This window comes from Myripristis murdjan, chromosome 5, assembly GCF_902150065.1.
Source record: "Myripristis murdjan chromosome 5, fMyrMur1.1, whole genome shotgun sequence".
In the NCBI taxonomy this organism is placed as follows: Eukaryota; Metazoa; Chordata; class Actinopteri; order Holocentriformes; family Holocentridae; genus Myripristis; species Myripristis murdjan.
Window position 1 is genome coordinate 29004559 of NC_043984.1, and position 26155 is coordinate 29030713.

General features: G+C 40.8%; 2 protein-coding genes across 2 annotated transcripts; one reads left to right on the plus strand and one right to left on the minus strand.

The window, feature by feature from the left end:
- Positions 1-178: 178 nt before the first annotated feature.
- On the minus strand, positions 179-5646 carry eevs (2-epi-5-epi-valiolone synthase). Its single transcript, XM_030052321.1, has 5 exons — positions 5504-5646; positions 1832-2465; positions 1456-1695; positions 869-1121; positions 179-326 (listed from the first exon to the last, which is right to left on the minus strand). Exons 1-5 carry the CDS (start codon positions 5644-5646, stop codon positions 229-231), a joined length of 1368 nt encoding a protein of 455 aa, XP_029908181.1. The 3' UTR covers positions 179-228.
- A 977-nt stretch (positions 5647-6623) lies between these two features.
- Positions 6624-17945, plus strand: LOC115359504 (uncharacterized). The gene is made up of 11 exons (XM_030052027.1): positions 6624-6780; positions 8453-8642; positions 8735-8826; positions 8915-9147; positions 9364-9600; positions 9686-9760; positions 9963-10179; positions 11322-11530; positions 12882-12954; positions 15368-15485; positions 17037-17945. Exons 1-11 carry the CDS (start codon positions 6765-6767, stop codon positions 17230-17232), a joined length of 1656 nt encoding a protein of 551 aa, XP_029907887.1. The 5' UTR covers positions 6624-6764; the 3' UTR covers positions 17233-17945.
- Positions 17946-26155: the final 8210 nt, after the last annotated feature.

Here is a 26155-nt window from a genome sequence, read left to right on the forward strand (position 1 = left end):
GTGTTAACATTGTTAACATTCATCATAAGCTTGCCACTAGAAGGCCCTGGTTTTAGCAATGAACTCTAACAATACTAACGTGCTTAAAGACAAATGTACAGTACAAAGATTTTTTTTTTCTTTTTTGTGTCAGCAGTTGTTGCTAAATGTTGCATTCCCTCCAAAATTGTAAAAAAATATTCCCATAACCATCCACAGTAAACCTGTGCTGCCGATGACATCTCCAGATTAAGGGTCACTAATGATTTCTGAAGACTCCCTCAGCTCGTCACACCATTTCTTGTACGCTCTGTGCAGCACTTCATCAGATGTATCATTGAATATTTCTGTGAGAAAAGAGAGAGGAGAGCAAATAGAGAACCCGCATTAGCTGTCATATACACGCTGGCCAACTATCATTCAAATCAGGACCCTTCAAGGACTTCGGCTGCTCAATTTTAAGGTAATTTTTCAGATTTTCTGGGTTTCTGGTGTCCGAGATTTAATTTTGTGACAACCTATTTATGACAAGCGATCACAACAAAGCATCTTGATGGCACAATACCTTGAGGAACAACTGGAAATGGGGATGTGAAATTATATCACCAATTATATCAACTATGCCAAATAAATAGTCTGAGCACTAAAATAATTATTTGAAAATGTTTGGCATTTAACTTGCTAAGAATAAGTTATGACAAATATCTATTAGCCATTACTTCATCCATCGATTCATTTCTTATAACTTGAACTGTCTTACATTCTTTCCTGGGAGGCAGAAGTAATCATTAAATAGGGTGCATATTATGGCATCAAAACTAAAATGGATTTTAGTTCATGTGAAGCCAAATAGCACTTAGCAGCAGGAGTAGCTCATGTGGTTCTTTACCTGCTTGTCCGAGGCCGACAGGCAGAGGCATTCTGACCAGGCCACCGGAGTGCTTCAGCCTTTCAAGGAGGGAGTGCTGTATCAGCTCCATAGTGCAGTCTGCGTGCCAGACAGGCAGCTTTAAGCCAACCATACACCTGATGATCCTCAGCTTCTCCTCGTCTGTCAGCAGACCTCTCTCACAGGACACATACACCATGAAAGACATGTCAATGTTCACTGCCTCACCGTGCAGCAGAGACGGGAGAACTTTCTGCGTGGAAAAGACAAAAAGAGAGAGTGTGAGGATTTTTGCCATACCATGCATACCATCGAAGTGTGGCAGAGCTACATCATTACTATGAATAAATGTGAGAAAAACCTGATGCCTCACACGGTCTCTGCAAAACTAAACTTGGATTATTTGTAGAGAGATATAGTTTTAAAAAATATATTAAAGTGGTTTTAACACAGAAATGGAGTTTGATGCTTGTTTACATATGTTGGTGTTTCATTGTAACTGACTGATTTCTGATATACCAATTTCATGTCTAAAACATGTCTCCCATATGAGTTTTTAGGTACATTTGCTATGAGGGATCAGTTACCATTTCCAGCTCTGGGCTGATAAGGTGGCCGAAGTCCACGAGTCTGTTTAAGTTATCTTCCCAAAGGTTAGGGGCGAGCTCTTCCAGCATGGTCTCAATGGCTATACGGGTTGAGAGTGATGCAGCTTCAAAGCCTTTGCACCCATAAATGCTGTCGTCACACTGGAACCTACTCTCCAACAGGAACTCGCCATGTGTTTCAAGTAGTTCAAAGAGCCCTCTGTGTTTCATCAAGGCCATCTGCAGAAAATCGGGTAAAACGCATAGAAAAGTTCATGGAGCAGTTTTAAAAAAAAAAAGATAAAGAAAAATGCATTTGATACACTGAGTGGATATCATTTTATCTCTGAGTCAGCAAGTGCGTTGACTAAAATACCTTCAACATTTCTGCCAGCCCATTGGAGATGTGTCGCCGAGGAAGGGTTTGCAGGAAGGAGCGGTCGAGGAAAGCAGCTACGGGTGGAATGTAGGTACCCAGCTTGTTCTTACAGTTGGCAAAGTTGACCCCCGTCTTTGCCCCAACACTGGCATCAATGTAAGAGAGCAGGGTGGTGGGGACCCTGATGTAAGGGGTGCGTCTTCTGTAGAGTGAGGCAGCCAGGCCCACTATGTCCAGGCACACCCCTCCTCCAATGGCAATGATGGGTTCTGTGCGCCGATCCAGGGAGAACTTTTGGACCTCCTCTAGGATAGTCATGACCAATTCCATGGATTTGTTTTCCTCAGTGGTCGGCAGAGGCAAGATCCGGTACACGACATTGTGGGCAACCATATATTCAGTCACCTTGGAGCCATAGATTTTGTAGACCTCCTGGTCAATGACCACAAAGCGCTTGAGGGGCTTGCTTTGTTTTTTAATCTCTTCTAGCTGCTGAGGGTTGGTGATGTGGCCCAGGAGCAGTGTGTCATTGCTGGGGTCCAGCAGGCCCTGGGTCTCAGTTACCTTGTAGGTGAAGACGATTGGGCTCACCACAGTCCAGGAGGTGCCCTGCTCTGTGATGCTCTCGTAGCTGCAACATACAAGACACATTATAAAAATACTGATTATTGTTGCATGGCTACCATAGATGATCATACAATGGGAAAATTTTTGAGCAAGAATGTAGGGATACTTTGTCCTAGAAGCCTCAAAACTTTTGCGCTGGTTACTTCACAATTTTTTGTTCCCAAATAATTTGCCTCACATATTTTGCACCATGTCTCAAATTTGTATTGCCAGTCACAGATGAGCAAAAACAAATATGCAATATTGAAATGAAATACATGTGTTTTATATGTTCAAAATGAATATTTATGTGGACGAGAGGTACAGCCAAGCAAGGCAGTAACAGGTTTCACTGTAATGTAACCTCCTTGGCCCCATGTCACAGCACATATGGGACGCTTGAAAAGGCAGTTTTTCCAATTGCTTTTGTATTTGCATTCACGTTTCACACATTAACCAAAGTGGGGTGTGGCAGTGGGTGTAGTTTCACGTAAAAATGCAATTAATTTTCGAATGGATTCACCCAACACCATTGGAACTTTGTGGAAAGGTTGATCATGGGGCAAGGAAGAACTGATTCACTTTTCATACCAAATCTCCTAAGTGGGGACTCTGGGTTCTGGTATTTTAAATATAAACCTGATTAGCCCACCATGGTGCCATCGCCATCGCACTGCTGGATCAAACTGGATTAACCTTTGGGGAATAATGTGGTTTTACACTGATATCTTGCATGTACAAAATGAAACTGACTGATCCACAACAGTGCCACTAACAGGCCAAAAAAAAAAAAAGTGCAAGCTGCAATATCTCAGATACTGCAGCTTGTGAAACACAGGGCTACTTGCACTAATTGTGGGAGCAGACATTACCATTGTTGAGTTCTCCTAAATAAGCCTACAATAGAAGAGAGTAAGACACACCTTTAGCCTAGTTCCAGCCTTGCAGAACTGCATCATCCACATTTTTGAATTACGTGGCAATTCCTGATGTATATAGAGTGATAGTTTTTTGTTTGTTTGTTTTAAGTCTGAGTTTGGTTCAGGTTAGGGCCAGGTTATGTTGAGAATGTATCATTTTAATCCTATTCCAAAATGGTTAATGGTTTAGTTTTGGACTGGTTTGGACCTAGTTTAACAATTATTTAGGCCTAAGATTGGTCAAATGGTGGCCTAATAGGGTCTAATATGTTATTTTAATCCTATTCCAGTTGGTTCAGGCCTAGTGTAAGAACAATTTAGAACCCGAGTTTGGTCTAATGGGTTCTAATAGGGTCTAATGTGTTATTTTAATCCTATTTTGGTTTGAGTCTAGTTTAGACAAAATGCCAGCTTATTCATGGCATAGACAGTTTTGATGAGAAAGTCAATAAAAGTGATTAGCGTTAGGCAGTGTGAAGCGCTACTGTGTTGAATCAACAGTGTGAGTTTCACAAATCTAAGGTTGCCATGTTGACAGGACCTGCAGTCTAAAAGTTACTGCTGTGTGATTAGAGGGTGATGCCTGATGACGAAGTCAGGCGTCACCCTCTAATCACACTATGATTAGTTTAACACTGACTGTCTTTGCCCATAGGTGGGGCAAGCATTCAGTAAATCAATCAGCATTCAGTAAATCATCTCTGATAGAGACAGATTCCACTGAATTACAGTGGGAATCATGTGATCTGGAAATCAGGCGCTTATTTTTTTTTAATTTTGACAAAGATTTTAGTAACGCTTTATTTTAGGGTACACTTACTAGCCATTAATTAGTTATTTATTTGTGTGAGCATTGGTACTTTATTAGTTCTGTATTAATAATTATTAACTACTTATTAGCTCCTCATTTTGCATGCCTTATTCTACTCACTGCTAACAGAAGGTATGCAAGTTACATTGTGAGTTAAGTTATGACTTAAACCCTTTATATGATTTGCTCAATTTGGGCTGGTAAGGGACAAATTACACAAAAATAACTATTCTGTATTCCTGTGCTAAGAACAAGAACAGCTATAAGCCTTAATTAATCATCTTTAGTTGTGTCTAACTAAACACAGAAGTACAGATGGTAATTATATCCAGTTAACCACAAATAGCTCATTATTACCCAGAATTTGGCCCCCAATCTAAAGTAGGTTCGTGTAACGTCCTAAAACTTTCCTTACCAGCCCCTTACTGAGGAAATTACATAAAGGGTTAATTTCAGGTGTGACTACTGTGTAGCAATTAGTTCCCTGTGTTTATTTTGAACTGGGAAAGTTAGCTTTTAGTTCTTGCGCCCCAAGCACCTGGAAGAAATTCCACCACACCCTGAGGCATGATCCAAATGTTTTTACTTTAAAAGCACGATCCTGAATTACCATGTTTCAAGTTGCAATTGTTTTAATTGATTATATAGCCTGTTTTTCTTTATTTATGTATGCATGCTGTCTTACTGTCATTTATTGTGATATTATTAACTTGATGTCATTGTAAATAAGGGCAACCTCAATGACTCAAGACTAAATAAAGGTTACCGATCTATCTATCTATCTATCTATCTGTCTGTCTATTTCATAAGTATTAATTATATAGTTTACAGTGTGTGAAGTAGGGCATGCAAATGAGGAGCTAATAATAACTAATACAAGCCTAATAAGTTACTGACAGTTACACTAAAAAACAACTAATTAATGGTTGATAAGTGTACCCTAAAATGAAGTTCTGCCGAAATTTAAATGACTGTAAAATTATGACAAGATCATCATCAGCATCATCATGTTGTTATATGTTGTTTCTATCATATGCTGTATGTTAATTGCCTGTTTTCTCTAATCCTTTATAATGTTAGCAGCTTTTAAGTGAGGGCTTCTCATAAGCCCACTGGGTTTTTTGCCTCTCCCTACATTGTATATTTATTATTTCAGACAAGATCAATACATTTTAAGTGAAACAAATGAAGCAGAAACACAGCCCATCTGTGTTTTCCAGAAACTTTGCCCTGCAGTGTGGCCCAAAAGTTCAAAAGTTCGCCAGTGCATCGTACGCTTACATTTGCTTTTGCTCCACAAATTCAGAGTACTGACACTTTTTTTCTACTCACATTTTGGCAGCAGACACACAGCCCGCTGTGTTCCTGTTCACTTTCTTCCCGACTCTGCGCGTCCATGTGTCTTTTACATTTACTAAGCTAAACACAGTCTTCTTTTCTTTGTTATCTGTGTTCTCCACGTGAGTCTTCCCCATTCTAGTGTTGAGGTCCGGGCTCTGTGTCAAATCTAAAGCGAGACAGTGATGTGGATGAGACAGGAGGTATCAGGGAGGAGGCTCAGCATCAATATATACAGGACAACCGGCGGGCAAGGGAGGAGCATTGTCTTTCCATGTGCTTCACATGTCATTGCATGTTGTCACTTATATAATTAACAGTGACTGTGATGTAAGTTCAAATGATTGTTTTTTTTTTCTTCTTCTTCTTTTTTTGGGGGATAAAGAGGTGCAGAGTCCACGCAGTCACCCCTTCCTGCTGGCGACAAAAGTCCGCAAGGGACAATTCTTTTTTACGCATTCATGTTGCCTAATTCTGCTGCAGTTTTATGCAGCTGCTCAGCTGATTCCCCCTAAAATCTGTAAACTGCAGATAAGAAAAAAAAAAACAAAAAAACAAAAAAACACTACAATTAGGCAGGTACCTTGACTTCCTTTATTGTTGAGCATTCAAAAGTTTCATTCATTAGTTTATTTCTAAATAAAGAAATAAATTAACAAATAAATTATGAATTTGATTCTCCTATATTTTTCATGGTATGTTTGCATAATGTAGAAGTATTGTTGAGTGTTCTCTTAGAGTCTCCTAGAAACTTTTTTTTTTTTTTTTTAACTTTTTAACTTTTTTTTTTTTTTTTTTTTTTTAACTAAAATGGAAATGAAAATCTATCTTGCTGAAGAAATAAACTGGCATTCATACCTAGATCAATTTCATATTGCATTTTCATAGTTTTATACCAGACATTCCAGAGACGATTAAATTTGGTTATGAAACTAGGTCAAAGGTGAGAAACGCAGTTGGCATATTCCATCTCGCGCAGAGCCTATAATGTCCTATAGTCTCTCTCTCTCTCGCTCTCTCTCGCTATCACACACGCTTCCTCTCTCTCTCCACCTTTGGAAACGATCCCAGTCAATCACGTGCAGCCTTGTTTGATAAGGATTCTCTCGTGCGTTGTGCAAGCACTTGACCACGCCCCTTGAGTGTTCATTTGCATACCCGCTGTCCTCTAATGTAACCGTCCACGCGGTACCGGCCACCCGCTGCCGTTGTAGGTATATCGACAATTTCGTGCGACCCGCGTGTGAAGTGCACCATGCCGCCTGCAAAAGGTAAGCCTGTTACCTAATTTTACTATGTGTGACAGGGTCTGATTCAGATCAGCAAGGTCGGCGGACGAGGCTGAGGAAAGCGCAGCATGAATGAGTTCGGGCTGCAGACTGATGACTCATGTTTCAACTTCCAAAAAAAAAGTTTGTGCAGACAGTTGGCAGCTGCCAGTTGGGAAGCACACGTCACTTGCTGCTGCCTATTGGACAACGTGGCATTCACAATACCAATGCTGTTACTACTGCAAGGATCCTGCTACAGGGCCAGTACCACTATGTCCACACCCACTGCTTATGCTATTAATATTGCTACTATTGTTACTACTGATGATAAGAAAAGTGCTAGAATGGAAAGCAAAGACAAGTTGAAATGTTTCATTATTGCACTGTTTTATTGTTTGCTGCTTGATTTTTAATTTATTCTTATGCAGTTGCAAATTTTACACCAAGTAAGATGAGTGTAGTATAATATAGGCCTATATTCTAGAGGGCTCTTCATGCGCAGCAGAAATTTGACAGCTGCAGATTGTCAAGTTGTGAGGACACACTGTGATTGGTCATTTAGCAAAGAAGAAAAGTCTTGGGTAATCTCGCCTTTTTCTCCTCTTTATTCTGCAGTATGTATTTATTGCATTTGAATAGATCTATTCTGAACTCCTCCCACCCTTTTAGGATTGCATAGAGACGATCACATGTAACAAGTAAATCAATACCTTTTGCACTGAAAACATTTTAAATGATCTACTTTATTATTATTACTAGTCGTAGTATTAGTAGCAGTAGTAGTAGTTTTAGTAGTATTAGCATAATTATTCTATTTTCTTAAATTAGTTTTCCACACCAGAAGTTTCCTTATACTTAATCTTTTAGTTACAGTACTTATGATTGAGCAGGATGATGTTTCAATACTCTGCCTAACTCTGGTGATGCCACAGAAAATACCACAGGATGAATTACATCATTGTCACTGTAAGTTATTGGCACAGCTTATTTCCTCTGTGCTCCAGACATGTCATATAGTCAACACAATAATAAAACAAAATGTGTAAAATGCAGAATAGAAATTTTCTCACTTATTTTGGGGTTGGTCATGTGCACTCTGCATGTGTATGCAGCAAGTGTATTTGTTTGTGTGTGCCAATGCAGCGCGAACAGCACCTGAGGACACCTGGTAGGTCTTCCATCACTGCTAGTGGATGTGAACAACAATTTGAATTTTGTTTTAGTCAGTATCAGCCAATGGCTCTGTGGAGATTTTGCTTATTGTAACAATGCAGGAACATGCATAGAGCCTTCTCGAGAGGTTCTGTTTAGGCATTGAAGAAAATAGCTCCCCAAGAACCATTAGAGAACGTTCCTAGAACAACTGTAAAGGAATGTTGTTGGGAGTGTTCCTAGAACCAGTAAATCAAACAGGAACGTTCATAACTTTCATAAAGCGTCATGAGAAATGTAACCAAACGGAAACTTACAGCATGGGGAATGTTACAAGTATGTACCCTGTTTGTAGGGATGTACCCTGTTTGTAGGGATAGGCCTATTATACAGTATGATAAGGGAAACTAACTCACTAAAGAGTACCACAGACACAATATATGCCCCAATAGGAATAATTGAGAAAACTAAGGTTTTCTTCAGGGTGACACTCATTAAAACTGTTGTTTTATTCCTCCAGTTCCTGACACCCCAGTGGAACACATTGTGGATCTCTTAGAAAAAGCCAAAAAATTAGCTGAAGGAAATGGCAGCATCCCAGAGGAGCTGAAAAGTTACTTGCAGAAGGCTCTGGACATTGCCAGCGGACTGGATGACTACCTGGAAAGAATGACCACCCAAGAAAGTGAACCTCTGGCAGAGCTCTATAAGTATGCCTTGGTTTCAAATACAGTGTTTTTTGTCCAAACCCTGAATAACTGCTGCCTTTGGTAAGTATTGATATTTATTAATGTTTTTGTAGGAAAACAGTGTCTCATGACTGGGAACAAGCACATAAGGAGGGCAAGACTATATTCAAACTTCCAAAGGAGTGTGTCACTGGACACGTTGAAGGTTGGTTGATCAAGTCTCCTGTAACAATGGCAGTGAGTAATCAGTTAAGCTAATTACATCAGCATCATCTGTGTTGTCTTTTTGATAGGCCAAACTCTGAAGATGCTGGTCCACATGAGTCAAGCCAAGAGAGTCCTCGAGATAGGGATGTTCACCGGCTATGGAGCTCTGTCCATGGCCGAGGGGCTTCCCGAGGATGGCTGCCTGGTTGCCTGCGAGTTGGAACCATACCTCAAAGAATTTGCCCAGCCCATTTTTGACAAGTCTCCACATGGCAAGAAGATTATTGTCAAGATTGGTTCTGCCATGGATACCCTGAAGGTGAAAGAAAAAACAAACTGTATTGCAGCTTTGAAGTCCAGATTGAGTGGTTGGATTGATGATTCCTTACTTGAAGCCTGTCAAGTCACATGCCTTGCATAGCTAGAGTGCACAAAGGTTAACATTACACTTCTTTGGTGTTTATCAGTGAAAAAAACACAAACACAAGCTGTGTGACACGTGGCCGGCTCTCTGATAGCAATCTGTACCATTTAGGAGCTGGCTGCTGCAGGTGAGCAGTTCGACATGGTCTTCATTGATGCAGACAAGAATAATTACATCAACTACTACAACTACATCCTGGACAACAATCTCCTGAGGCTGCAAGGGGTCATATGTGTGGATAACACACTTTTCAAGGGCAAAGTTTATCTCAAAGACACCACAGATGAGAATGGACTGGCATTACGACAGTTCAACCAGTTTGTCTCCGACGATCCACGTGTGGAGCAGGTCAGTTTAAATCCACTGGAATGTGTCTGACTGTTCCTCTTTGTTTGTTTGTTTGTACACTGATGATGTGTTCATTGTTTTAAAGGTCATCGTCCCCCTTAGGGATGGCCTCAGTATCATCCGACGAGTACCCGTGGCTTCTGCGTGCTCCAGTGTGCTGGTATTGTAAAATAACTTCAATCATCAGAGATCAGTGAGGTTAAATGAGACCACTGACAGTGACTGATCTACTCTCAAATACTGAGAGTAGATCAGTCACTGGTTATCATACTTGTACTGATGATTTGCAATTGGTTCATTGTGTCTTATCAGCAGACCCATTCCTATTGATCATGTCTGCTTGTTTTGTTTGTCTGTGCTAGGGTAAAATAACAGATGATGAGGTTTTCCGCGGTGTCGGTGGGCATCTAATCCTGGATCGAATGCATCTCGGTGGCAAGGTGGCTTATGTGACAGGCGCTGGGCAGGGCATAGGCCGAGCATTCGCTCACGCCCTGGGCGAGGCTGGAGCAAAGGTGGCCGTGGTGGACATGGACCAAGTGAAGGCCGCAGCTGTGGTTACGGAGCTCTCTCTCAAAGGTCAGACATGATAGACTGAATGAAAGAACAAATAACAACACAGTAAAATAAGAAGTAGACTTAAGCATGAGCTGGATATCTCCACCCTGTCCCCAGTTGCTCATTAAAATAAGATTGGATATGGCAGCAAGTGTATATTTACTGTTGTACTGTGTCATTCTGATAATACATATCAACCAAGCACCTAAAGCACTTATGCGCTTGGAAAAACAAAGTCCAATCTAGTGTTACATTCTATTTTATTATATTAATGCACTGACACAAGTACCAAACAGAAATTATTTCTCATTTGTGAAAGAGGTGATTGTTACATGAATTCTCTTTTTATTTAATATTTTTTTGCAGTTAACACCAAGGCCACTCTGGCATCTCGTTTTGTCTGGTGTCCTGGCCCAAATAATGTCCCATAAATGGCACCTCAGATGGGGCATTGTCCACAGAGAGCAGAAAAGAGCTAATAACCAAAATGGGATGCAAAGGATATCAAAACCTCATAACTCTGTGTCTCTGTGAGCCATGTAATTATGAAACCCTCTAATTCAAAAGAAGTGGTAACTACTGTTTAGGGTGATAGACAAATGAAATTCCAGTGATCTTCTCAGTGCTCATGGCTTGATTAGTTGCTTGTTTGCATAACTGGATCCACCACAGCAAGTGAATTAATTAGACTATGATGTGTGCACTTGAATTATTATCGCAATTTTAATGAGCGTCGGTGGAAAAAAGCTGAAAACCACACACTGACACTAACACCTCCACTCGATAGGTCAGTCTGTGACACAGTGGTCAGTCACATTTTTGCCAGCAGATGGCAGCCTTCAACAGGATAAAACCCTACTGAGCCCGGCCAAACGTTGTTCCCTACAGTGTATGGGTTGTGATTCTCCTCTACATCTGTCTTACAGCATGAAATGAACTACACTTAAAAAAGCAAACCGCTGTTTAATTGCATTTTCATGAACTCATGAGAATGTTTGATTTATTGTTTGTTTTTTTGATTTTGTTAATTTTTTACATTTAAGCATTTTAAATAAATTGTGTGCACAGGATATAATCGGTTTGAAAAAGCACAGCAACAACTTTACAATTAACTACAGTTACACCTATAAAATTATAATAAATTTCCATTTTTTCCAACACAGGAATCCTTGCTTTTCCGATTGCCGCTGACGTAAGCAAACCTGAAGACGTCCAGAGGATGATTGACAGCATTGTCTCCAAATGGGGAGTGATCCACATTGCTTGTAATAATGCCGGCATCAACATGAATTCAAACAGTGAGGACACCAGCCTTGAGGAGTGGGACCAAACCTTTAACGTCAACCTGAGGGGGACTTTTATGTGCTGTCAGGTGTGTATGCCAAACTGTAAAATCCATTTGACTCACTGTGTGTGTGTGTGTGTGTGTGTGTGTGTGTGTGTGTGTGTGTGTGTGTGTGTGTGTGTGAGAAACTGTGGTCATCCACTACACAGACACCGCCAGTTTCACCAGCATATTGGTGCAACATGTCATGACAATGTCCAGACACACTTTTTTTTTTTTTTTAAAGTTAAATTTCAATTCAAACTAATAGCTTAAATTAAAGTTACCTGTCAAAAATCAATTCAAATATTGCTGTTAAATTAGACGAAATGACAAATTCTTGTCAGAACAATAAAACGGCTTGACTGCTCCCACAAACAGTAGTTCATATGATCATTTTTGTTAGACTGAGGAGAAAAATACAGATAAGAAGCAGCTCATCGGGATTGTGAAATGCAACGCACATGCTTGATACAGTTTCTTGAGTTGTGCCACAGTGATGCACTTAGTTAAACTCCTGCATGGGTTACCTTCTCACATGACGATATATGTTGTTCATCTAATAGCTTTGGAAAACTGTAATATTGGTAGTATTTGCAATGGTATTTATCACAGGCTATATACATACATATATATATATATATATATATATATATATATATATATATATATATATATATATATATATGTTTTAACATTTTAACAATCTTTGTAATCTTTAAATAATGAATAATGAATTGTGCATTAATAAACAAAAACATCCTAGCTATAATGGGATGATATCTATATTCAGATACACATATTTAAGAAAAATTACACAAAACCACATGGAGACATATAGGCAAGTGTGAAAGATGGAAAAAAAAATCCCAAGACTGCAGTAGCAAAGCATGGATTTTTCTACACACAAGATAATTTTCACTAATTATATGTCATGCAACTTAATAATCAAAAGGCTTCATTTACCAATAAGAAATATTTTGGCTGTCTTGTCTGGTAAGATGCCAAGTTGGCGCCACTCAGCAAGCTAATGCAAGGGATAACCATGCTGAAATAACTGACTCTTGATTAGTGTCTCCTTCACTAATGGCTTCCTGTCCAAGCTAGTTAGAATATGACCTAATTAATGGTGGTGCAACCAACTTAAGCTCCTCTGTAGTTGCTAAATTTGGTTCTGCTCATGTAGCTGCTGTCGAATGCCCAGATAGGATGCTCTCTGTCACCCTTAAGTACAGCTTTAACAGTCTAGTTCAGTGCAAACAATGTTATTTGAATGCTATGTTTGTCTCCAAGGATAGGATGCATGTTTTGCAGTTTATTTGTACACAGGCAATTGGTAGTGCAACAGTGCCATAATAAGCTGTTTAATGTGTCCATTTCCCCTGAATCCTTGCCTTAGGCAGCAGGTCGGGTGATGCTGAAGCAAGGATACGGCAAAATTATCAACACAGCCTCTATGGCCAGTCTAATAGGTGAGTGATGATTCTATTCCCCCACCTTCTCTCTGGAGCTCCTCCATGTCTGCTTTTAATCTCCCCATTTGGCATTGAGAGTCAGTCAGAGAGGAGGAGGGGGAAGAAGGGGCCGGTGAATACATTTATACCACACTTCTGGAGTACACATCACAACACATATTTTCACCATTAGACACCATGTCATTGTATATTGCGGAAATACAGTTGCAAAGCGGAAAAAAAAGAGAGAAAAAAGATGGCAGCCGTAAGTAAGTTTTGCAATGTCAGAATGTCTACTAGCAAACTTGAAGTGAACTTGGAGAAAACATTCAAAACAGGATTAGGGACTTAAAACTTTTACCCCAGTTAAACTGTTCTATAGTGATGCATCCACCCCCGCATACTGTATAGCAGGAAATACAAAAGTGTTGTGATTGCGTCTCGCCAAGGCGGTTTTGCATCATAATAAACATCCCCTCTCTGTGGAGCTGTCTGGAGGATGTGGAAGGCAACCTGAGGTCCAACATGGGAAGGGAGGGTTCCTGTGCATCGGCAAAACCCCAGCCTGTGCCAGCGGCCTTGTTTGAACAGCGGAAGACACTTTTAGAGTTTACTGAGAGCCTAGTAAAAGCCTTGTAATTCGCGGCCCAGTGAAATGTTCCTCCTCCAACAGGTTCCTCCAGAGGAACAGCAACACTTCATCAGCAGTATAGTCAAATCGCCAGTAAACCGCTGTGCCATATGGGCCCCAGTCCCAACTGCAGGGGCAATCTGTAAAACAGGAGCATGCTGGTAAATAGAGGCCGACATAAAAAAAGTGATCAATTACTCACATTACGTACAGTCCTTCAGGAATTTACTTTATTGGTCTGGACATCTGTTATAATATTGTCATAATGTGTAATCAGATGGGACCTGTTCTAGCCAAGTGGAGGCCCAAAAAGCGGTCGCAAATGCCCAATTAAAATGCAGAATGACAGCTTTTTGTCCATCTGCTGAATAGAATGTGTGTCCACTGCCACCTCCCTATCCGCTACTTTTTCAGAATGATGGTCAGTAAATCTGTGACACATGGACAGGAAATATCCAACTTGATACGATCACAGTTTTCATTCCATTTGGTTATGGTTGCAAAATGACCTTACTAAAGATAGAGAGATTGGTGTCTCACAATCAGAGTTAAACCTCAGCATTTCAGCTGCATATTAAATGGACATTACAACAGATCGCTCAGTCCCTCCATTCTGGAATAAAAGTGTATCATTCGAACTCTTAATCTGCCCGGAAGAATTCAAAATGTATAGGCGTGCCTGATAAAAAGCATGTTTTCTCCCACTTAAAATGGGCAATAAGTAGCGGGGTGAATGTTAAAAAGGGCTTTGGAGAATGCTCTCCCTCTACCTCCTTTTCCCTTCTCTGGGGATTACTGCTCTTAAAGACGGAGAAAACATCAATGCAGGTTTATTTGAAGGATGAAGGCATTTTCTGAATGGTATTTTGGAGCCGTATCATCAGGTCTTGAGCGAGGATTAGTGCTGTTAGGCATTTTGAGCTGTGTTTCCTGTCCTGATAAGTCGGATTTCACCTTCAATCTGCGTGTAAGCCCTGGGCTCTGCTCCTCCTCGCCTGCTCCTCTGAGGCCCTAGCCTACCCTTATCCAACCCAACCCAGCCCAACCTTACCTTCCACTACATCCACCACAAATTTACCCTCTACTATCTCACCCTACTCTACGCAATCCTACTCAACCATACATACAGTTCCAACGTGTACGTCTTAATTCTTTAGTAATCTCCAACTCATTCCTCTGCCCTGTGCATTAGCTCTTTTCTTCTTCTATGAGAGCAATATATGCAGGATGCTCCAGACTGCCTCCCCAGGACCAGTCCCTGCCTCTATGCAGCTGGCTGGTATTTATCATCCCTGTCTCTCACTGAAGCCATTTGGCAGTCAGATCGCCGGGTGATGAGGTTAACTACTAAAGTTGTATGTAACTTGGAGCCTTCCTTGTGATGATTAATCAACCGGCAGAAAATGAGCCCCTGTCCCGGCATCCCATGCAGTGTGCAGCATCTGTGATGGTCAAGGCAAACAAATGGCTCCCCGCCTTTGTTGCTGAGGACAGAGCATAACTGGACATTATAAGCAATTAATTTTACATGGGTTCATCCGCAGAGTCCCCAGCAGCTAATGGAAGAGCTTTTATGTAGTATCCACAAGAAACCACAAGAGCTGTAATATAAAACCTCCACATCACTACTCTCTCAACTAAATGCAGTCACTTAGTTTTTGCTCGCTGAAATAATGATTTTGAAAAATGAAAGCGTTTTCTTAAACCAAGTAGAATGATTGCCAATGATGTAGTATGTGTTATCGAAATATTAATCTCAAATAAAAACGTCGTGATCTCCATCTTTCCTCCTGTGTGCAGTTCCCCATCCACAGAAGCAGCTCTCCTATAACACCTCCAAGGCCGGAGTGGTCAAACTGACTCAGACACTGGGAACCGAATGGATTGACAGAGGAGTGCGTGTCAACTGCATCTCACCGTAAGTGCTGCCAGTTCTCGGCCTCACCGTCTTTCTCTTTTGCCCGTGCCAAAACACACCAGTCCACCTTTGAGTGTTGTAATGGATTGAGCTGCCAAAGGAAGTGGTGATTAGTGTGTTTGCTTTCATTTGAAGAGCCCCATTTGAGAATGATGCACTAATTTAAGTCCTCAAACAATGCATCAGTGCTTAATTAGATGACGTCTTGAGGGATGAATCAACCAAACACTTGCTCTAATTGTTCTATTCAATTAGGGAATCAAATTAGCATCCTCACTCCAAGTGTCGCCACAACAATAGCGCCTTGTTTGTATCTATTTGTCTGTGAAGCTGAGCAGCGGGAAGAAAAGAGAAGAACAGAGAAAAGGGCTATGAGTGTATGTGTTAAGTGGAGCATCCCTTAGCCCCAGCCATCCCAGAGCAAATCCGTCCGGTGGTGCTGGGTGAGCTGGGCCCAGCCACAGCCCCAGAACAAAGCTCTCACTCACGCGCCGTGCTCAGCTTTATTTATCGCCAGCTTGTTTGCTAATTTTAATTTGCAAAGAAGCAATTCTCTTTCCCCCCGCTAACTGGGTGTCTCAATGGGCCGCTGATTTCTTTGAAGTGACAGTCGGTAAATATGCATAAAAAAGGGATACAATTAGCGCTCGCGAGGTTGACTGCAGCCTGATTCCATTGGCAACTTTAGCCGCAGCGGTGATAAGCTGCATTATCTAGAAAATTGGCTGAGGGAAAACAGCACCTCTGATTGCCAGGAAAGGTTCCAGATAACAGGGCAGCTGAAGAGAAATATAATTGAGGTGGAATATGTTAACCAAGGTGTCACACGCTCCTTGGAAGTGCTAATTTAGCCAAATGTTGGAATTCCATATCAAGGCACAGGAATACATTGGTGATTCAGGCCTCACGGCTTTTAGTCACTGTCACATCAATTGTGTGAAAAGTCAGAAGTCGCCTCACATTAGATACAGGCGTGTTGACATGTTTATTCAAATACAAAGTCTGTGATACGTTCACTGTATGAAGTGGAGAGAACAGCATTGGTTATGATTGACTAATGGTGTCACGGGGCTGCTAGACCGCAGTGCTGCCAGAGCATGAAAGTCGCTAGCTCCGCTCAGAGGCAGACGATTTTAAAAGCAGCACACCTGTTTTTCCTTATAAGTCCCATTCAAATACTCTGTTTGAGCATCAAAGTATTTTCAAGCTCATATCAGTCAGAAATCAGAGCAGGAATGTCAGGCAGATGCATATAATAGGTATTTAACCATGGGCTCTGAGCAAATTACGCCAGACATCTCCTCATACCCACTGGCACTTCCTGAGATGTGCCAGTCATTAAAGTGCCACCAGTCCCACAGTAAATATCATCAGAGATGCCACGCCATGCCCTTTCTTCAAAGGATAATTGGGTTTATTTTTGTCACCAAAGTGGTGGCTCTGAAACAACGCTGTCACTCCTGGCTGTGAAGTGTGATGCCTTCTGATTTCATTGTGTTGTGTTTTTTTTTCTCTCTGTCTCCCTCTCTCTTTTTCTGTCTTTCTTTTCAGGGGGATTGTTGACACCCCTCTCATCCACTCGGAGAGTCTGAGGCCTCTGGTGCAGCGCTGGCTGTCAGATATCCCTGCTGGTAGACTGGCTCAAGTGACAGACCTGCAAGCCGCAGTGGTCTACTTGGCATCTGACGCCTCCGACTACATGACAGGGCATAACTTAGTCATAGAGGGTGGGCAAAGTTTGTGGTAAAGAGGGGGTCGATGGAGAGAAGAAACTTTTTCTCTCTCTCCGCTCTCCTGGGATTACTCTTGGGAATAGATAGCACCCAGGTTATCTCCCTTCCATTCGTTCACACGGGAATATTTGGTCAAATACTGCTACTTGAAAGGAGAGTAATAACTTTTGGTCATTTAACTCCACAATCAACTTAACATGGTTTGATAGAAGCATTGGTAGCTTTTTGCCCTTTGTGTTCAATTTATATGGAATCCCTTTGAAACACTGTGTTTATGTTTAGTGGACAAAAACAACGAAAAGAGGCCAAACTGCAACCAGTCTTCTTGTCACACAAATTAAAGTTTATTGCTGACCCAAGCATCGTCCTGAACGCCGTCCTGTAGGCAGAAAAGGAAAACGGCGAACTGTGCCTTTACACTGGCCCAGTTTGTTTTGTCAAGATTGTGCCCTTACATCTGCTCGATGATTTCTTGACATTTTTTTACACTTTGAGAACAGATTTTTTTTTTTTTACAATTGCTCTGCTGAATGTATCTGTTAGTGGCCCTTCTCAAAAACACTGAAAGAATCAGGCCTTTTTATCATATCTATTTCAAAAGTGCAGAGTGCACTTGAGAAGGAGTGACTGTTCAATATTTTGATGCAATAAGTGGAGCCTCTCTCACATTGTGCCTGAGTATATACTGTAAGTGATTTTACGTAACTAAATAAAATGGCAGATCTAAGCTGTGATGTTTGCTTCAAGTTATTTAAGGCAGCCCTGGAAATAGGGCTGGGTGATATATTGATATTGTATCAATACTGTGATACTGATATCGTCTTGGATTTTGGACATCATAATATCACATATCTGTTTTTAAAAGCTGCATTACTGCAAATGGCTACAATTTGCTGAACTTTAAGTTTAACTGTTCTGTTATTTACCTCTACCTGCTTGATCATCATGTTTACATCACTAAAGTCTATTTATCAAAGATCTCTTGTGTACATATCTAATGACAGTGCCAGAAGTGATCTGATTAATATTACCACAATATTGATATTGAGGTTTCAGGTCAAATATATATTTGCCCATATCATCCAGCCCAAACTGGAAGTTAATTCCTGTTGTTTATCAGGTTTCAGCATCCTTGCCAAAACATAAAGTGTGTAATAAAGAACTGTTCATTTGAGGGTTACCATTAGTTTACACTCACACTGCGATGGGATACCATTGGGAAGTATTGCAGACTGTCTGCACCTTGACTCACCATTCCCTTTGGCCTCTTCTTCTTGTGTATCATATCTAGAGTTACAGTATCTCAGTCACCCTCTCTCTGGCTCTTCCTTGCCAATTGGTCCTCCCAAGTGGTGCTTATGAGGGCCATCTTAATTGCTCCATTAACTGTTTGTGTGCTGAAAACAATACTTAAAGGAGAGGTTAGGCGAGGACATGACCCTGGCCTCTGCAATTATACAAAAGGAGTGGCCAATTAGCACTCTCTGTGCAATGAGACACTGTTGGTGTTTATGTGAGCAACTTCAACTTCTCACTGTTAGTGACCGTACTCTGATTTACATAATTGGGGATTGGTCATTAATGGGAATGGCGAGTGAGAGGATCCCATTAAGATATGGAGAGAGATCTGATCATCTCTTCTGCTCTGTGCTATTTATCTCCAACTACGGAAACATAGCAAATATAGTTTTGGCGTATTAGAAATGATTAGGAGTCTTATCCCTATATTTTGTCGCGAAAAATCAAACTTTTCCACAGTGTCAGCATGCAATGTTTTACTGAATTAGTTGAAAAGGCTGTTGACATTTGTAGGATGTTTCCTTGTATTACCACTGAGGGGCAGTCTAAAGACAGGCAGCTACAGTACTGACACTCAGGACACAAAGTTACAACAAGAGGTTATCACATTATTTGCTATTATCTGAAGGCAATAACAATGTGCTCTGTTTTATGTATACGTGGGGAGATTATGATAAAAAAAAAAAAAAAAAAAGAATACCTCTCCAATTCTAGTATGCAAACAGCTGGACATGAGAGATGATCAGGATGAATTCATAAAGAAAAAAAATGAATAAATACAAATGTACTTTCAATTAAATGTGGTTTGATAGTAGACAGTTACATTCCCAATGTATGAAAAATGTAATTATGTCCATCTGCTGCCACTGCTTGCCAAGAGGTGACTGGAATAATTGTCAAAGTTCAGAGTCATTGAAATGCAAATATGAATCCACACCACTGGTTGGTAAAATGCAATATCCATTTGCATCAACAGACCGAATCTTTACTTAAGACAAACACGGTTAGAACTTCTATTAACAATCTGATCTTTTTTTTTCCACCCATATCTTTCCAAGTTGAAGGTAAAGTTAGGACACACACTCTGGTGAATCTTTTGAAGTATTACTGCAAATACAGGTACTTTGCTACATCCCCAGAAGGATTAAAGTGAAAGCGTACAAGGATGCAAACTGGCCATCATAAAGTCGTCACAGACTGTGATATCAAATGAGAGGCGAGGATAGGCTCTTTTACCCAAAGTGGTTCCGTTGCTAATCCCTGAAATTAGCCAGCATTTCACTCATAGCATTATTTAGTGGCTGTAGCTAAACTGTTGTTTTGCTGTGATGATGTTTTGCAGCACACCGTTTCAAAGCCCTCTTAGAAAGCTCTTGTTTTCCTTTACAATTGCAGCCACAAGAGCAAAATCTATATTTTGAGCTGCCAAACGTGATCTCCCCTCAAAGGCTATGGCTTGTTTCATGAGGTGTAAGTGATCTTGAATCCATTATTTATGACCTCCTTTTGCTGCAATTACACTCAAGAGTCAGACCTTGTGTACATACCACTGTTGTGCTAAACATTTCTGCAGCAGAAAAAGGCACTTGTGCCCTCACACTTCAGATCAACTTTGATTAATGTCCAGGCCTGTCTTGGCATGCAACATTTTACAGCAGCAGCCGTTCAGAGGGAGACCCAGGTCGATGCCGAACAACAAGATGAGGCAATGTGTGGTGCTGAGAAGGCTGTGCCTGTGTGACAAGGGACCCGAGGGTTTATACATGACATATTAACATTTGACAATATCAATACATTTTTATTGATGGATTATGGTGTCCCATTACAGACCCACTTGGTAAGATGTTTGAAGATGAAATGTTACCTCTTATAAATTGAGTTGAGTCCACTGATGCTATCATCAGAGGGAAGACGGTGCAACAGCAAAAGGAAAATGTCAACATTTATCTTCCGATAATGGTTAGTATTGCTGTGTGAACTTCAAACTTAATGACCCAAGGCAGGGTTTTATTTGACTAATTACCTGACGGAAAATAGTCTCTTTGCAACTTTGAGATCAAACCGCAGCTCAAAACAAAGGTCCGTTTCTCTCTAATGTTTACCAGCTTTACCACATAATCAAATCACAAACTGCCTCAGATATTTGTATAACTTGTATGTTGTTGCCATCGTCTGTCAGCTCTTAATGGCTGAATTAATTTAGGTTTGAGAAAATGTCTTCAGACCAGTAAAATTAACTTAGCCAAGAACCGTAAGTAACTTCAGTGGGAGTTCTTAGAAACATTTACATATTATAGACTGACATTTTAGAGACCTTGATTCAAAGATTCCTGTGAACAGTGCTTATAATTGTATGCATGTTTAAATGAGCCATTATCAACAATGCATTCTGTATTTTCTAAAGCAAGACAAAATAATTAATGCTCAAGACAAAATAATTCATAATCAAAAGTTCATGTATATGGATTTCAATTGATTTTCTTTGAAAAAAACATTGACACCAGCTACTGAGTGGTGTTTCATTTTGATCATGAGAGGTTGCATCAAGGCAATGTCTGGTGTGTGTGCGCAAGTACACATGGGGATGTGTGTGTGTGTGTGTGTGTAGCACTGGTCACTTGACTTGCTGAATGTACTGTATGGAGTGGGGATCATTGCCTATCACTGTTTGTCATCTCATGTGTTATTCATTAAAACCTGTTTTGCTGTTTGCCCTCCTCATACCTGCTGACTTCATATGGGCTAATTTCAACTAGCTGCTGTGTGTACTCAGAAAGATGGATTGCCAATAAATAAAAGTGTGAGGGTTTTGTCAACCTGCGTTATTATATCATATTACACTTCAGTGCCAGAGAGGTGACAAACCAGTGATTTGCGCAATCATGCATTATTAAAAGCTTTTTAGGAGAGCCATGTTTCACATACTTTAGTTTTGTTTTGCTTCCGTCTCTTGGCTTTAAACCACAGGATTATGCGTAATCAAATAAATCCAGGAATTTCATAACAAAATCAAAACCAGTGACACCTGACGTGTTCTTCTTTCATTGTTTGCCATGGTTGCAATAATACAGATGTGCTCCTGCAACCTCATCAGTTGCAGGACTGAATTAACACTGTGGGTTTAAGTTGATTGTGTTTCTTTAGGTTGCTATATTTATTTTCTCCATGATAAGGTTTCATATTAATGCATTTAAAATAACTTGAAGGCATGATCTTTTTTTTTTTTTTTTTTTCTAAGATCCCTCTTGTGACATCTCAAAAAGGTGTCTAAAAACCAATTCAAATGTCCACATCCTGTATCCACACTGTAAATTTATAAGGCTTTTATTCAACATTAATACTGAGCCAGGGAAACATTGCACTCCAAGTTCTCTAATTACAATGCAGCTAATGTATTATTTCCTCCCCATGTGGGATTACTTTCATCTTTCCCATTAAGATGCACATTTTGTTTGGATACTCAAATTACAAACCCCATATTAAATCTGACTGTGCAAAAGGCATTGATCATAACCCCGATAGCTGCACTCCAACTTTGATTTAATTTGCACTTCCATTAATATCTATGAGACGTCCGATTGTCGTCTTGGGCATATTGATGGTATTGTAAGCCCTGCCTTCATATAATGTTCCCCAGCGGCAATGAGGAAATGTTACAGAGAATTAGGCCGAGAAGCAGGCTCAGTGGAACTGGCACTGCACTCGGAAATTCATTACCCTAATAAATAGAGGGAAATAAGCGAAAATCTTAAGAGAAATTTCTCTCTCAGACTCTCTCTCTCTCTCTCTCTCTCTCTCTCTCTCTCTCTCTCTCTCTCTCTCTCTCTCTCTCTCTCTCTTGCTCTCTTGCCACAAAAACATATAAAGGCCTGACTCTGGCCTGAGTGGACGACTGAAACTTATGCACTTCTCATTATTGCTGCATGTGCGGCTAAGGGTCTTCTTGGGACCCTGAGATGTCTTTTAAAAAGGGCCTGACGATTCAATGGAAAAGCAGTCACTTTCTACCTGTCCATTAAAAGGCTTTATGTCTGCTGAGCTATTTGGATATACATGGCTGCATTTCTGAAGTACCCTATTCGATAACTACATTAATGAAATCTCATTAAATCTCATTAAAATTTTCATTAGAACAGAATAGGATGGAGTGGACATCATTAAAATAGAATAAAATACAATACAGTTGATCACTCCACTGTAGTAGATTCAGTCCAAGCTAGGTAAGTATCAAGGCAGATAAGATGCTGATTTCTTATGTTGATTAATGAAGTGCCAACTGAGTATATGTACTGTTCCCGTCCTCTGTTGAAGCCTTGACACATTGTTTTCTATAGGGAAAACACCACTGGAGCCAAGAGACATGAGTTATGCTGTAATTAATACAAATCATGAAGATGAAAATAGCTGTTGTTGCATCTAGAAAACAATGATGAACAGCGTGTGAACCGAGGAATATGATTCATTGTTAGTTGACTTGTAACTTCACACAGCACAGGCATCAGAGGCTGTGATGTTCTCTGAGGCCTTCTCTGGGGCTTGACAGAGTGTCTTTCAGCAAGCAACATCTCTGAAACAAATACATTTTATTGCATTCTTCAGCTCCTGTAGCACAGCTTTTATTCTCGACATCCGCAAGCTTTTCAGTGGATGGTACAATTTCCCTCTTTTGTTTTCGAGGGAGGGGGAATCCATTTCTCTTACGATTCTGCCAGAATGATTCATTTGCAGGTCATTAAAAAACTCGTCTTTTGAAAGCGTTAGGCTGCTCAGGTGGCGAAGCCTGTGCAGCAAGACATGTCGTAAATAAAGCCAGCTACATTTCAAATGCCATAAATAGGGGACACCTAAGGACCTTGCATGATTGCAGACATCTAATCATTTAATTTATGCGTGTCTAAAGGAGCCCTCATTAACATTCAAGTAGCACTCATCTGTCTAGCAGGATCATTCCAAAGGCTGCATCAGTCTCAGATGGAACATATCTATTTGGGCAACACAGCATGGCTACACACTCAGCAAGCACCCTCTCTCTTTCTCAATGTCATGTGAGACACAGCATGTAACTCTCATAACTTACAGTATATGATTTGTGATCCAGTGATTGTGTTGCTGTTAATGCAGAGAACCTTTGACAAAGTTAAAGTCATATTCTCTAGGTCACAATACAGCATTGGGACTGACATATCCGACTGTGGTACAGCAAATCAATTAACCTTTCTCAAACTGGCCTTGATACGAATGTTGCGCCGTGTTTACAGACAATCATCAAATAAAGTGGACTCCGCTAGCCTTTTGATGAAGACAACCAAAGTCGGTGATGTTTATTTGTGAAGACTTTCTGAAGGCTTTGTTAGTGCTGTGATATTGTAATGCACACCTCAGTATCTGCAGAGCAGATGCATGCATGACAGAAACTCAATAATAATTGGCGTGGATTGCTTTTGACACGTGCTGGTTGCTGACAGCTGCTTTGTTCTATGGTCAGATTTCATATTTAACACATCAAAGAGTTGGGGTACTTCACACTCCACCAAGGACTGATAGCAAGTCTGACACTTTGCTCTTAAGAGAGGGAGTGATGGTCTTTCTCTAGTGGAGAATAATGTCAAGTTGCATTCAGTGTTTTTCCCTTTCTTTTTGTATACTCTTTATAATAATACTCACAACATTATACATTTGATAAACTCATGAGCAACATATTAAATTAAATTCCTCTATTAAAATCTCTACTTATGTCCTTAAATTAAATATGCAACCCTTTACTTTAGAATGAACAATGCAAATATATGGGAAGGGTCATGTTTACAGTGACACTGAAATAATTATTTAGGGGAAATTCCTGTACCATGATGGCATATTTTAAACTATCCCTTGCGTGAGTAATCTGCACGCATGTGGATTTCATAACTATTGTGAACATGACATGCTCTGAGGGTGACACTCTGTGCAAGTGTACAGCAAGAATGACTTGCAGTTAGATGATTTACAGCCGTGGGATGTTGAGAAGGGAAGAGTTATAGTTTACCCCCAATGAAAAAACAAGCCTTGAAATCAGGAGAGACTGATACTCTAATGCAAATGCAGCTCTCATTAGCTTTTTAGTATAAATTCACAGACCCTGGAGGAAACTGGTGTAAGGTCAGTGAGATAAGTTTTCTCGTCCTGCACCCCCCACTTTCCAAGGTAAGGCGAGGCAAGACCTTTTAATGACTCAAAGTTAAACTCCACATCTAAACGGACGAACAAGAGGAGAGGAGCATGGGCTTTTCTATAGGCAGTATCCAGCATTTTGATGTCTCTAACAAGAACACAATAAATTGTTCCTCATTATTCAGTAATTAACTCCAATGCGCCGGGTCCCCATCCCCCTGCGCCACGCTCTAAATCACCCCCCTCCTCCCCTCCTCCCCTCCTGCTACACAGCTCTTTAATTTCCTCTATGCAGCGGGGGGCGGGGGCAAGGAGGGGGTGTGGGGGGGACACAGAGCCTGATGCACTCCATCATCCCCTTGCCACGTTTGCCACCCGCTTGTCACCCTCCCACCCTAAGCCACCCCACCCTACCTTACCCAACCCCTCCTCCGTCCTCATCCCCAAGCGCCGTCATCTCCTCGTAGATGTGTGCTTTCCCTGCAGGACGCCACCTGGTAGAGGAAGGAGAGGTCACCTAAGCCGGGACGGCAGACTCCAGTCATGTTCAATGGGCGAGGTAACAGGATAGCAGTGTCTACCACTACTGTCAAGGCATCGCCACTCGCCCCCCGGCTCAGTTCACTGCCTTTACGTGGGGCTTTCCTCTTCCTCCTCTGCTCTTAATTGTTAAAATGAGGTCATTAATTGGAGGCTGAGTCAAATCACCTGTCATTTCAGCAGGGAATCATCCACTGATTGAAAGGTATCATAAAAACCTGCCCAGGGCCTGGTTAGCAGTGCCTGCTGGGAGCTCCCTTTGTGCCTTGACGATCTCCGCCCATGGGCACACAACTCACTTTACTTTCTCTCATGAAGATTAGCCAAGTAGTCTTGAGTGACACACATCCACACACATGGCCCAAATATAGATTCAAGGGAGTCAGTAGTGTCAGACTCAATTCCTGGAGGATGTTGTGGGGAGTGTTAGTTTCCACTGTACTATTAACGCCCCTGACCTAATTGTGGATGATGCTCACACACCACTTCCCTATATGGGAGTAAGGTCAAGTTCATTTGAGGGGGTAATTTGTGAAATCGGCATGTAAACTAGGACAATAGAACAAAATGACAAAAAAATGAGGACAGATGACAAAAATGCTTGATAGATTTTTAATGGGTTTAGGCACGTCCTGCTTACATAGTCTGCATTTATAGTTGTATAACTTAACTATGCTAAGCCTCTGCATTTTGAAATGTTTGTTATATTCTAATGTCATAATTTGGTGAAGCTGACAAGCATTGTTTTCTCAGACTCCTCAGCATTGCAGCATAACAAGTGTATACCATTCTGCATTATGGGTGTAACTGAAGAAAGGGGAGCATCAAGACTTATGAGAAACACATGCATCGAATATTTGAAATGACGTCAACTTAAATGCACCCAAAGATTATTCACCTTGTGACAGCTACACTCCAAACTGCAAGGTAGAGAAAGCAGTGCTCTCA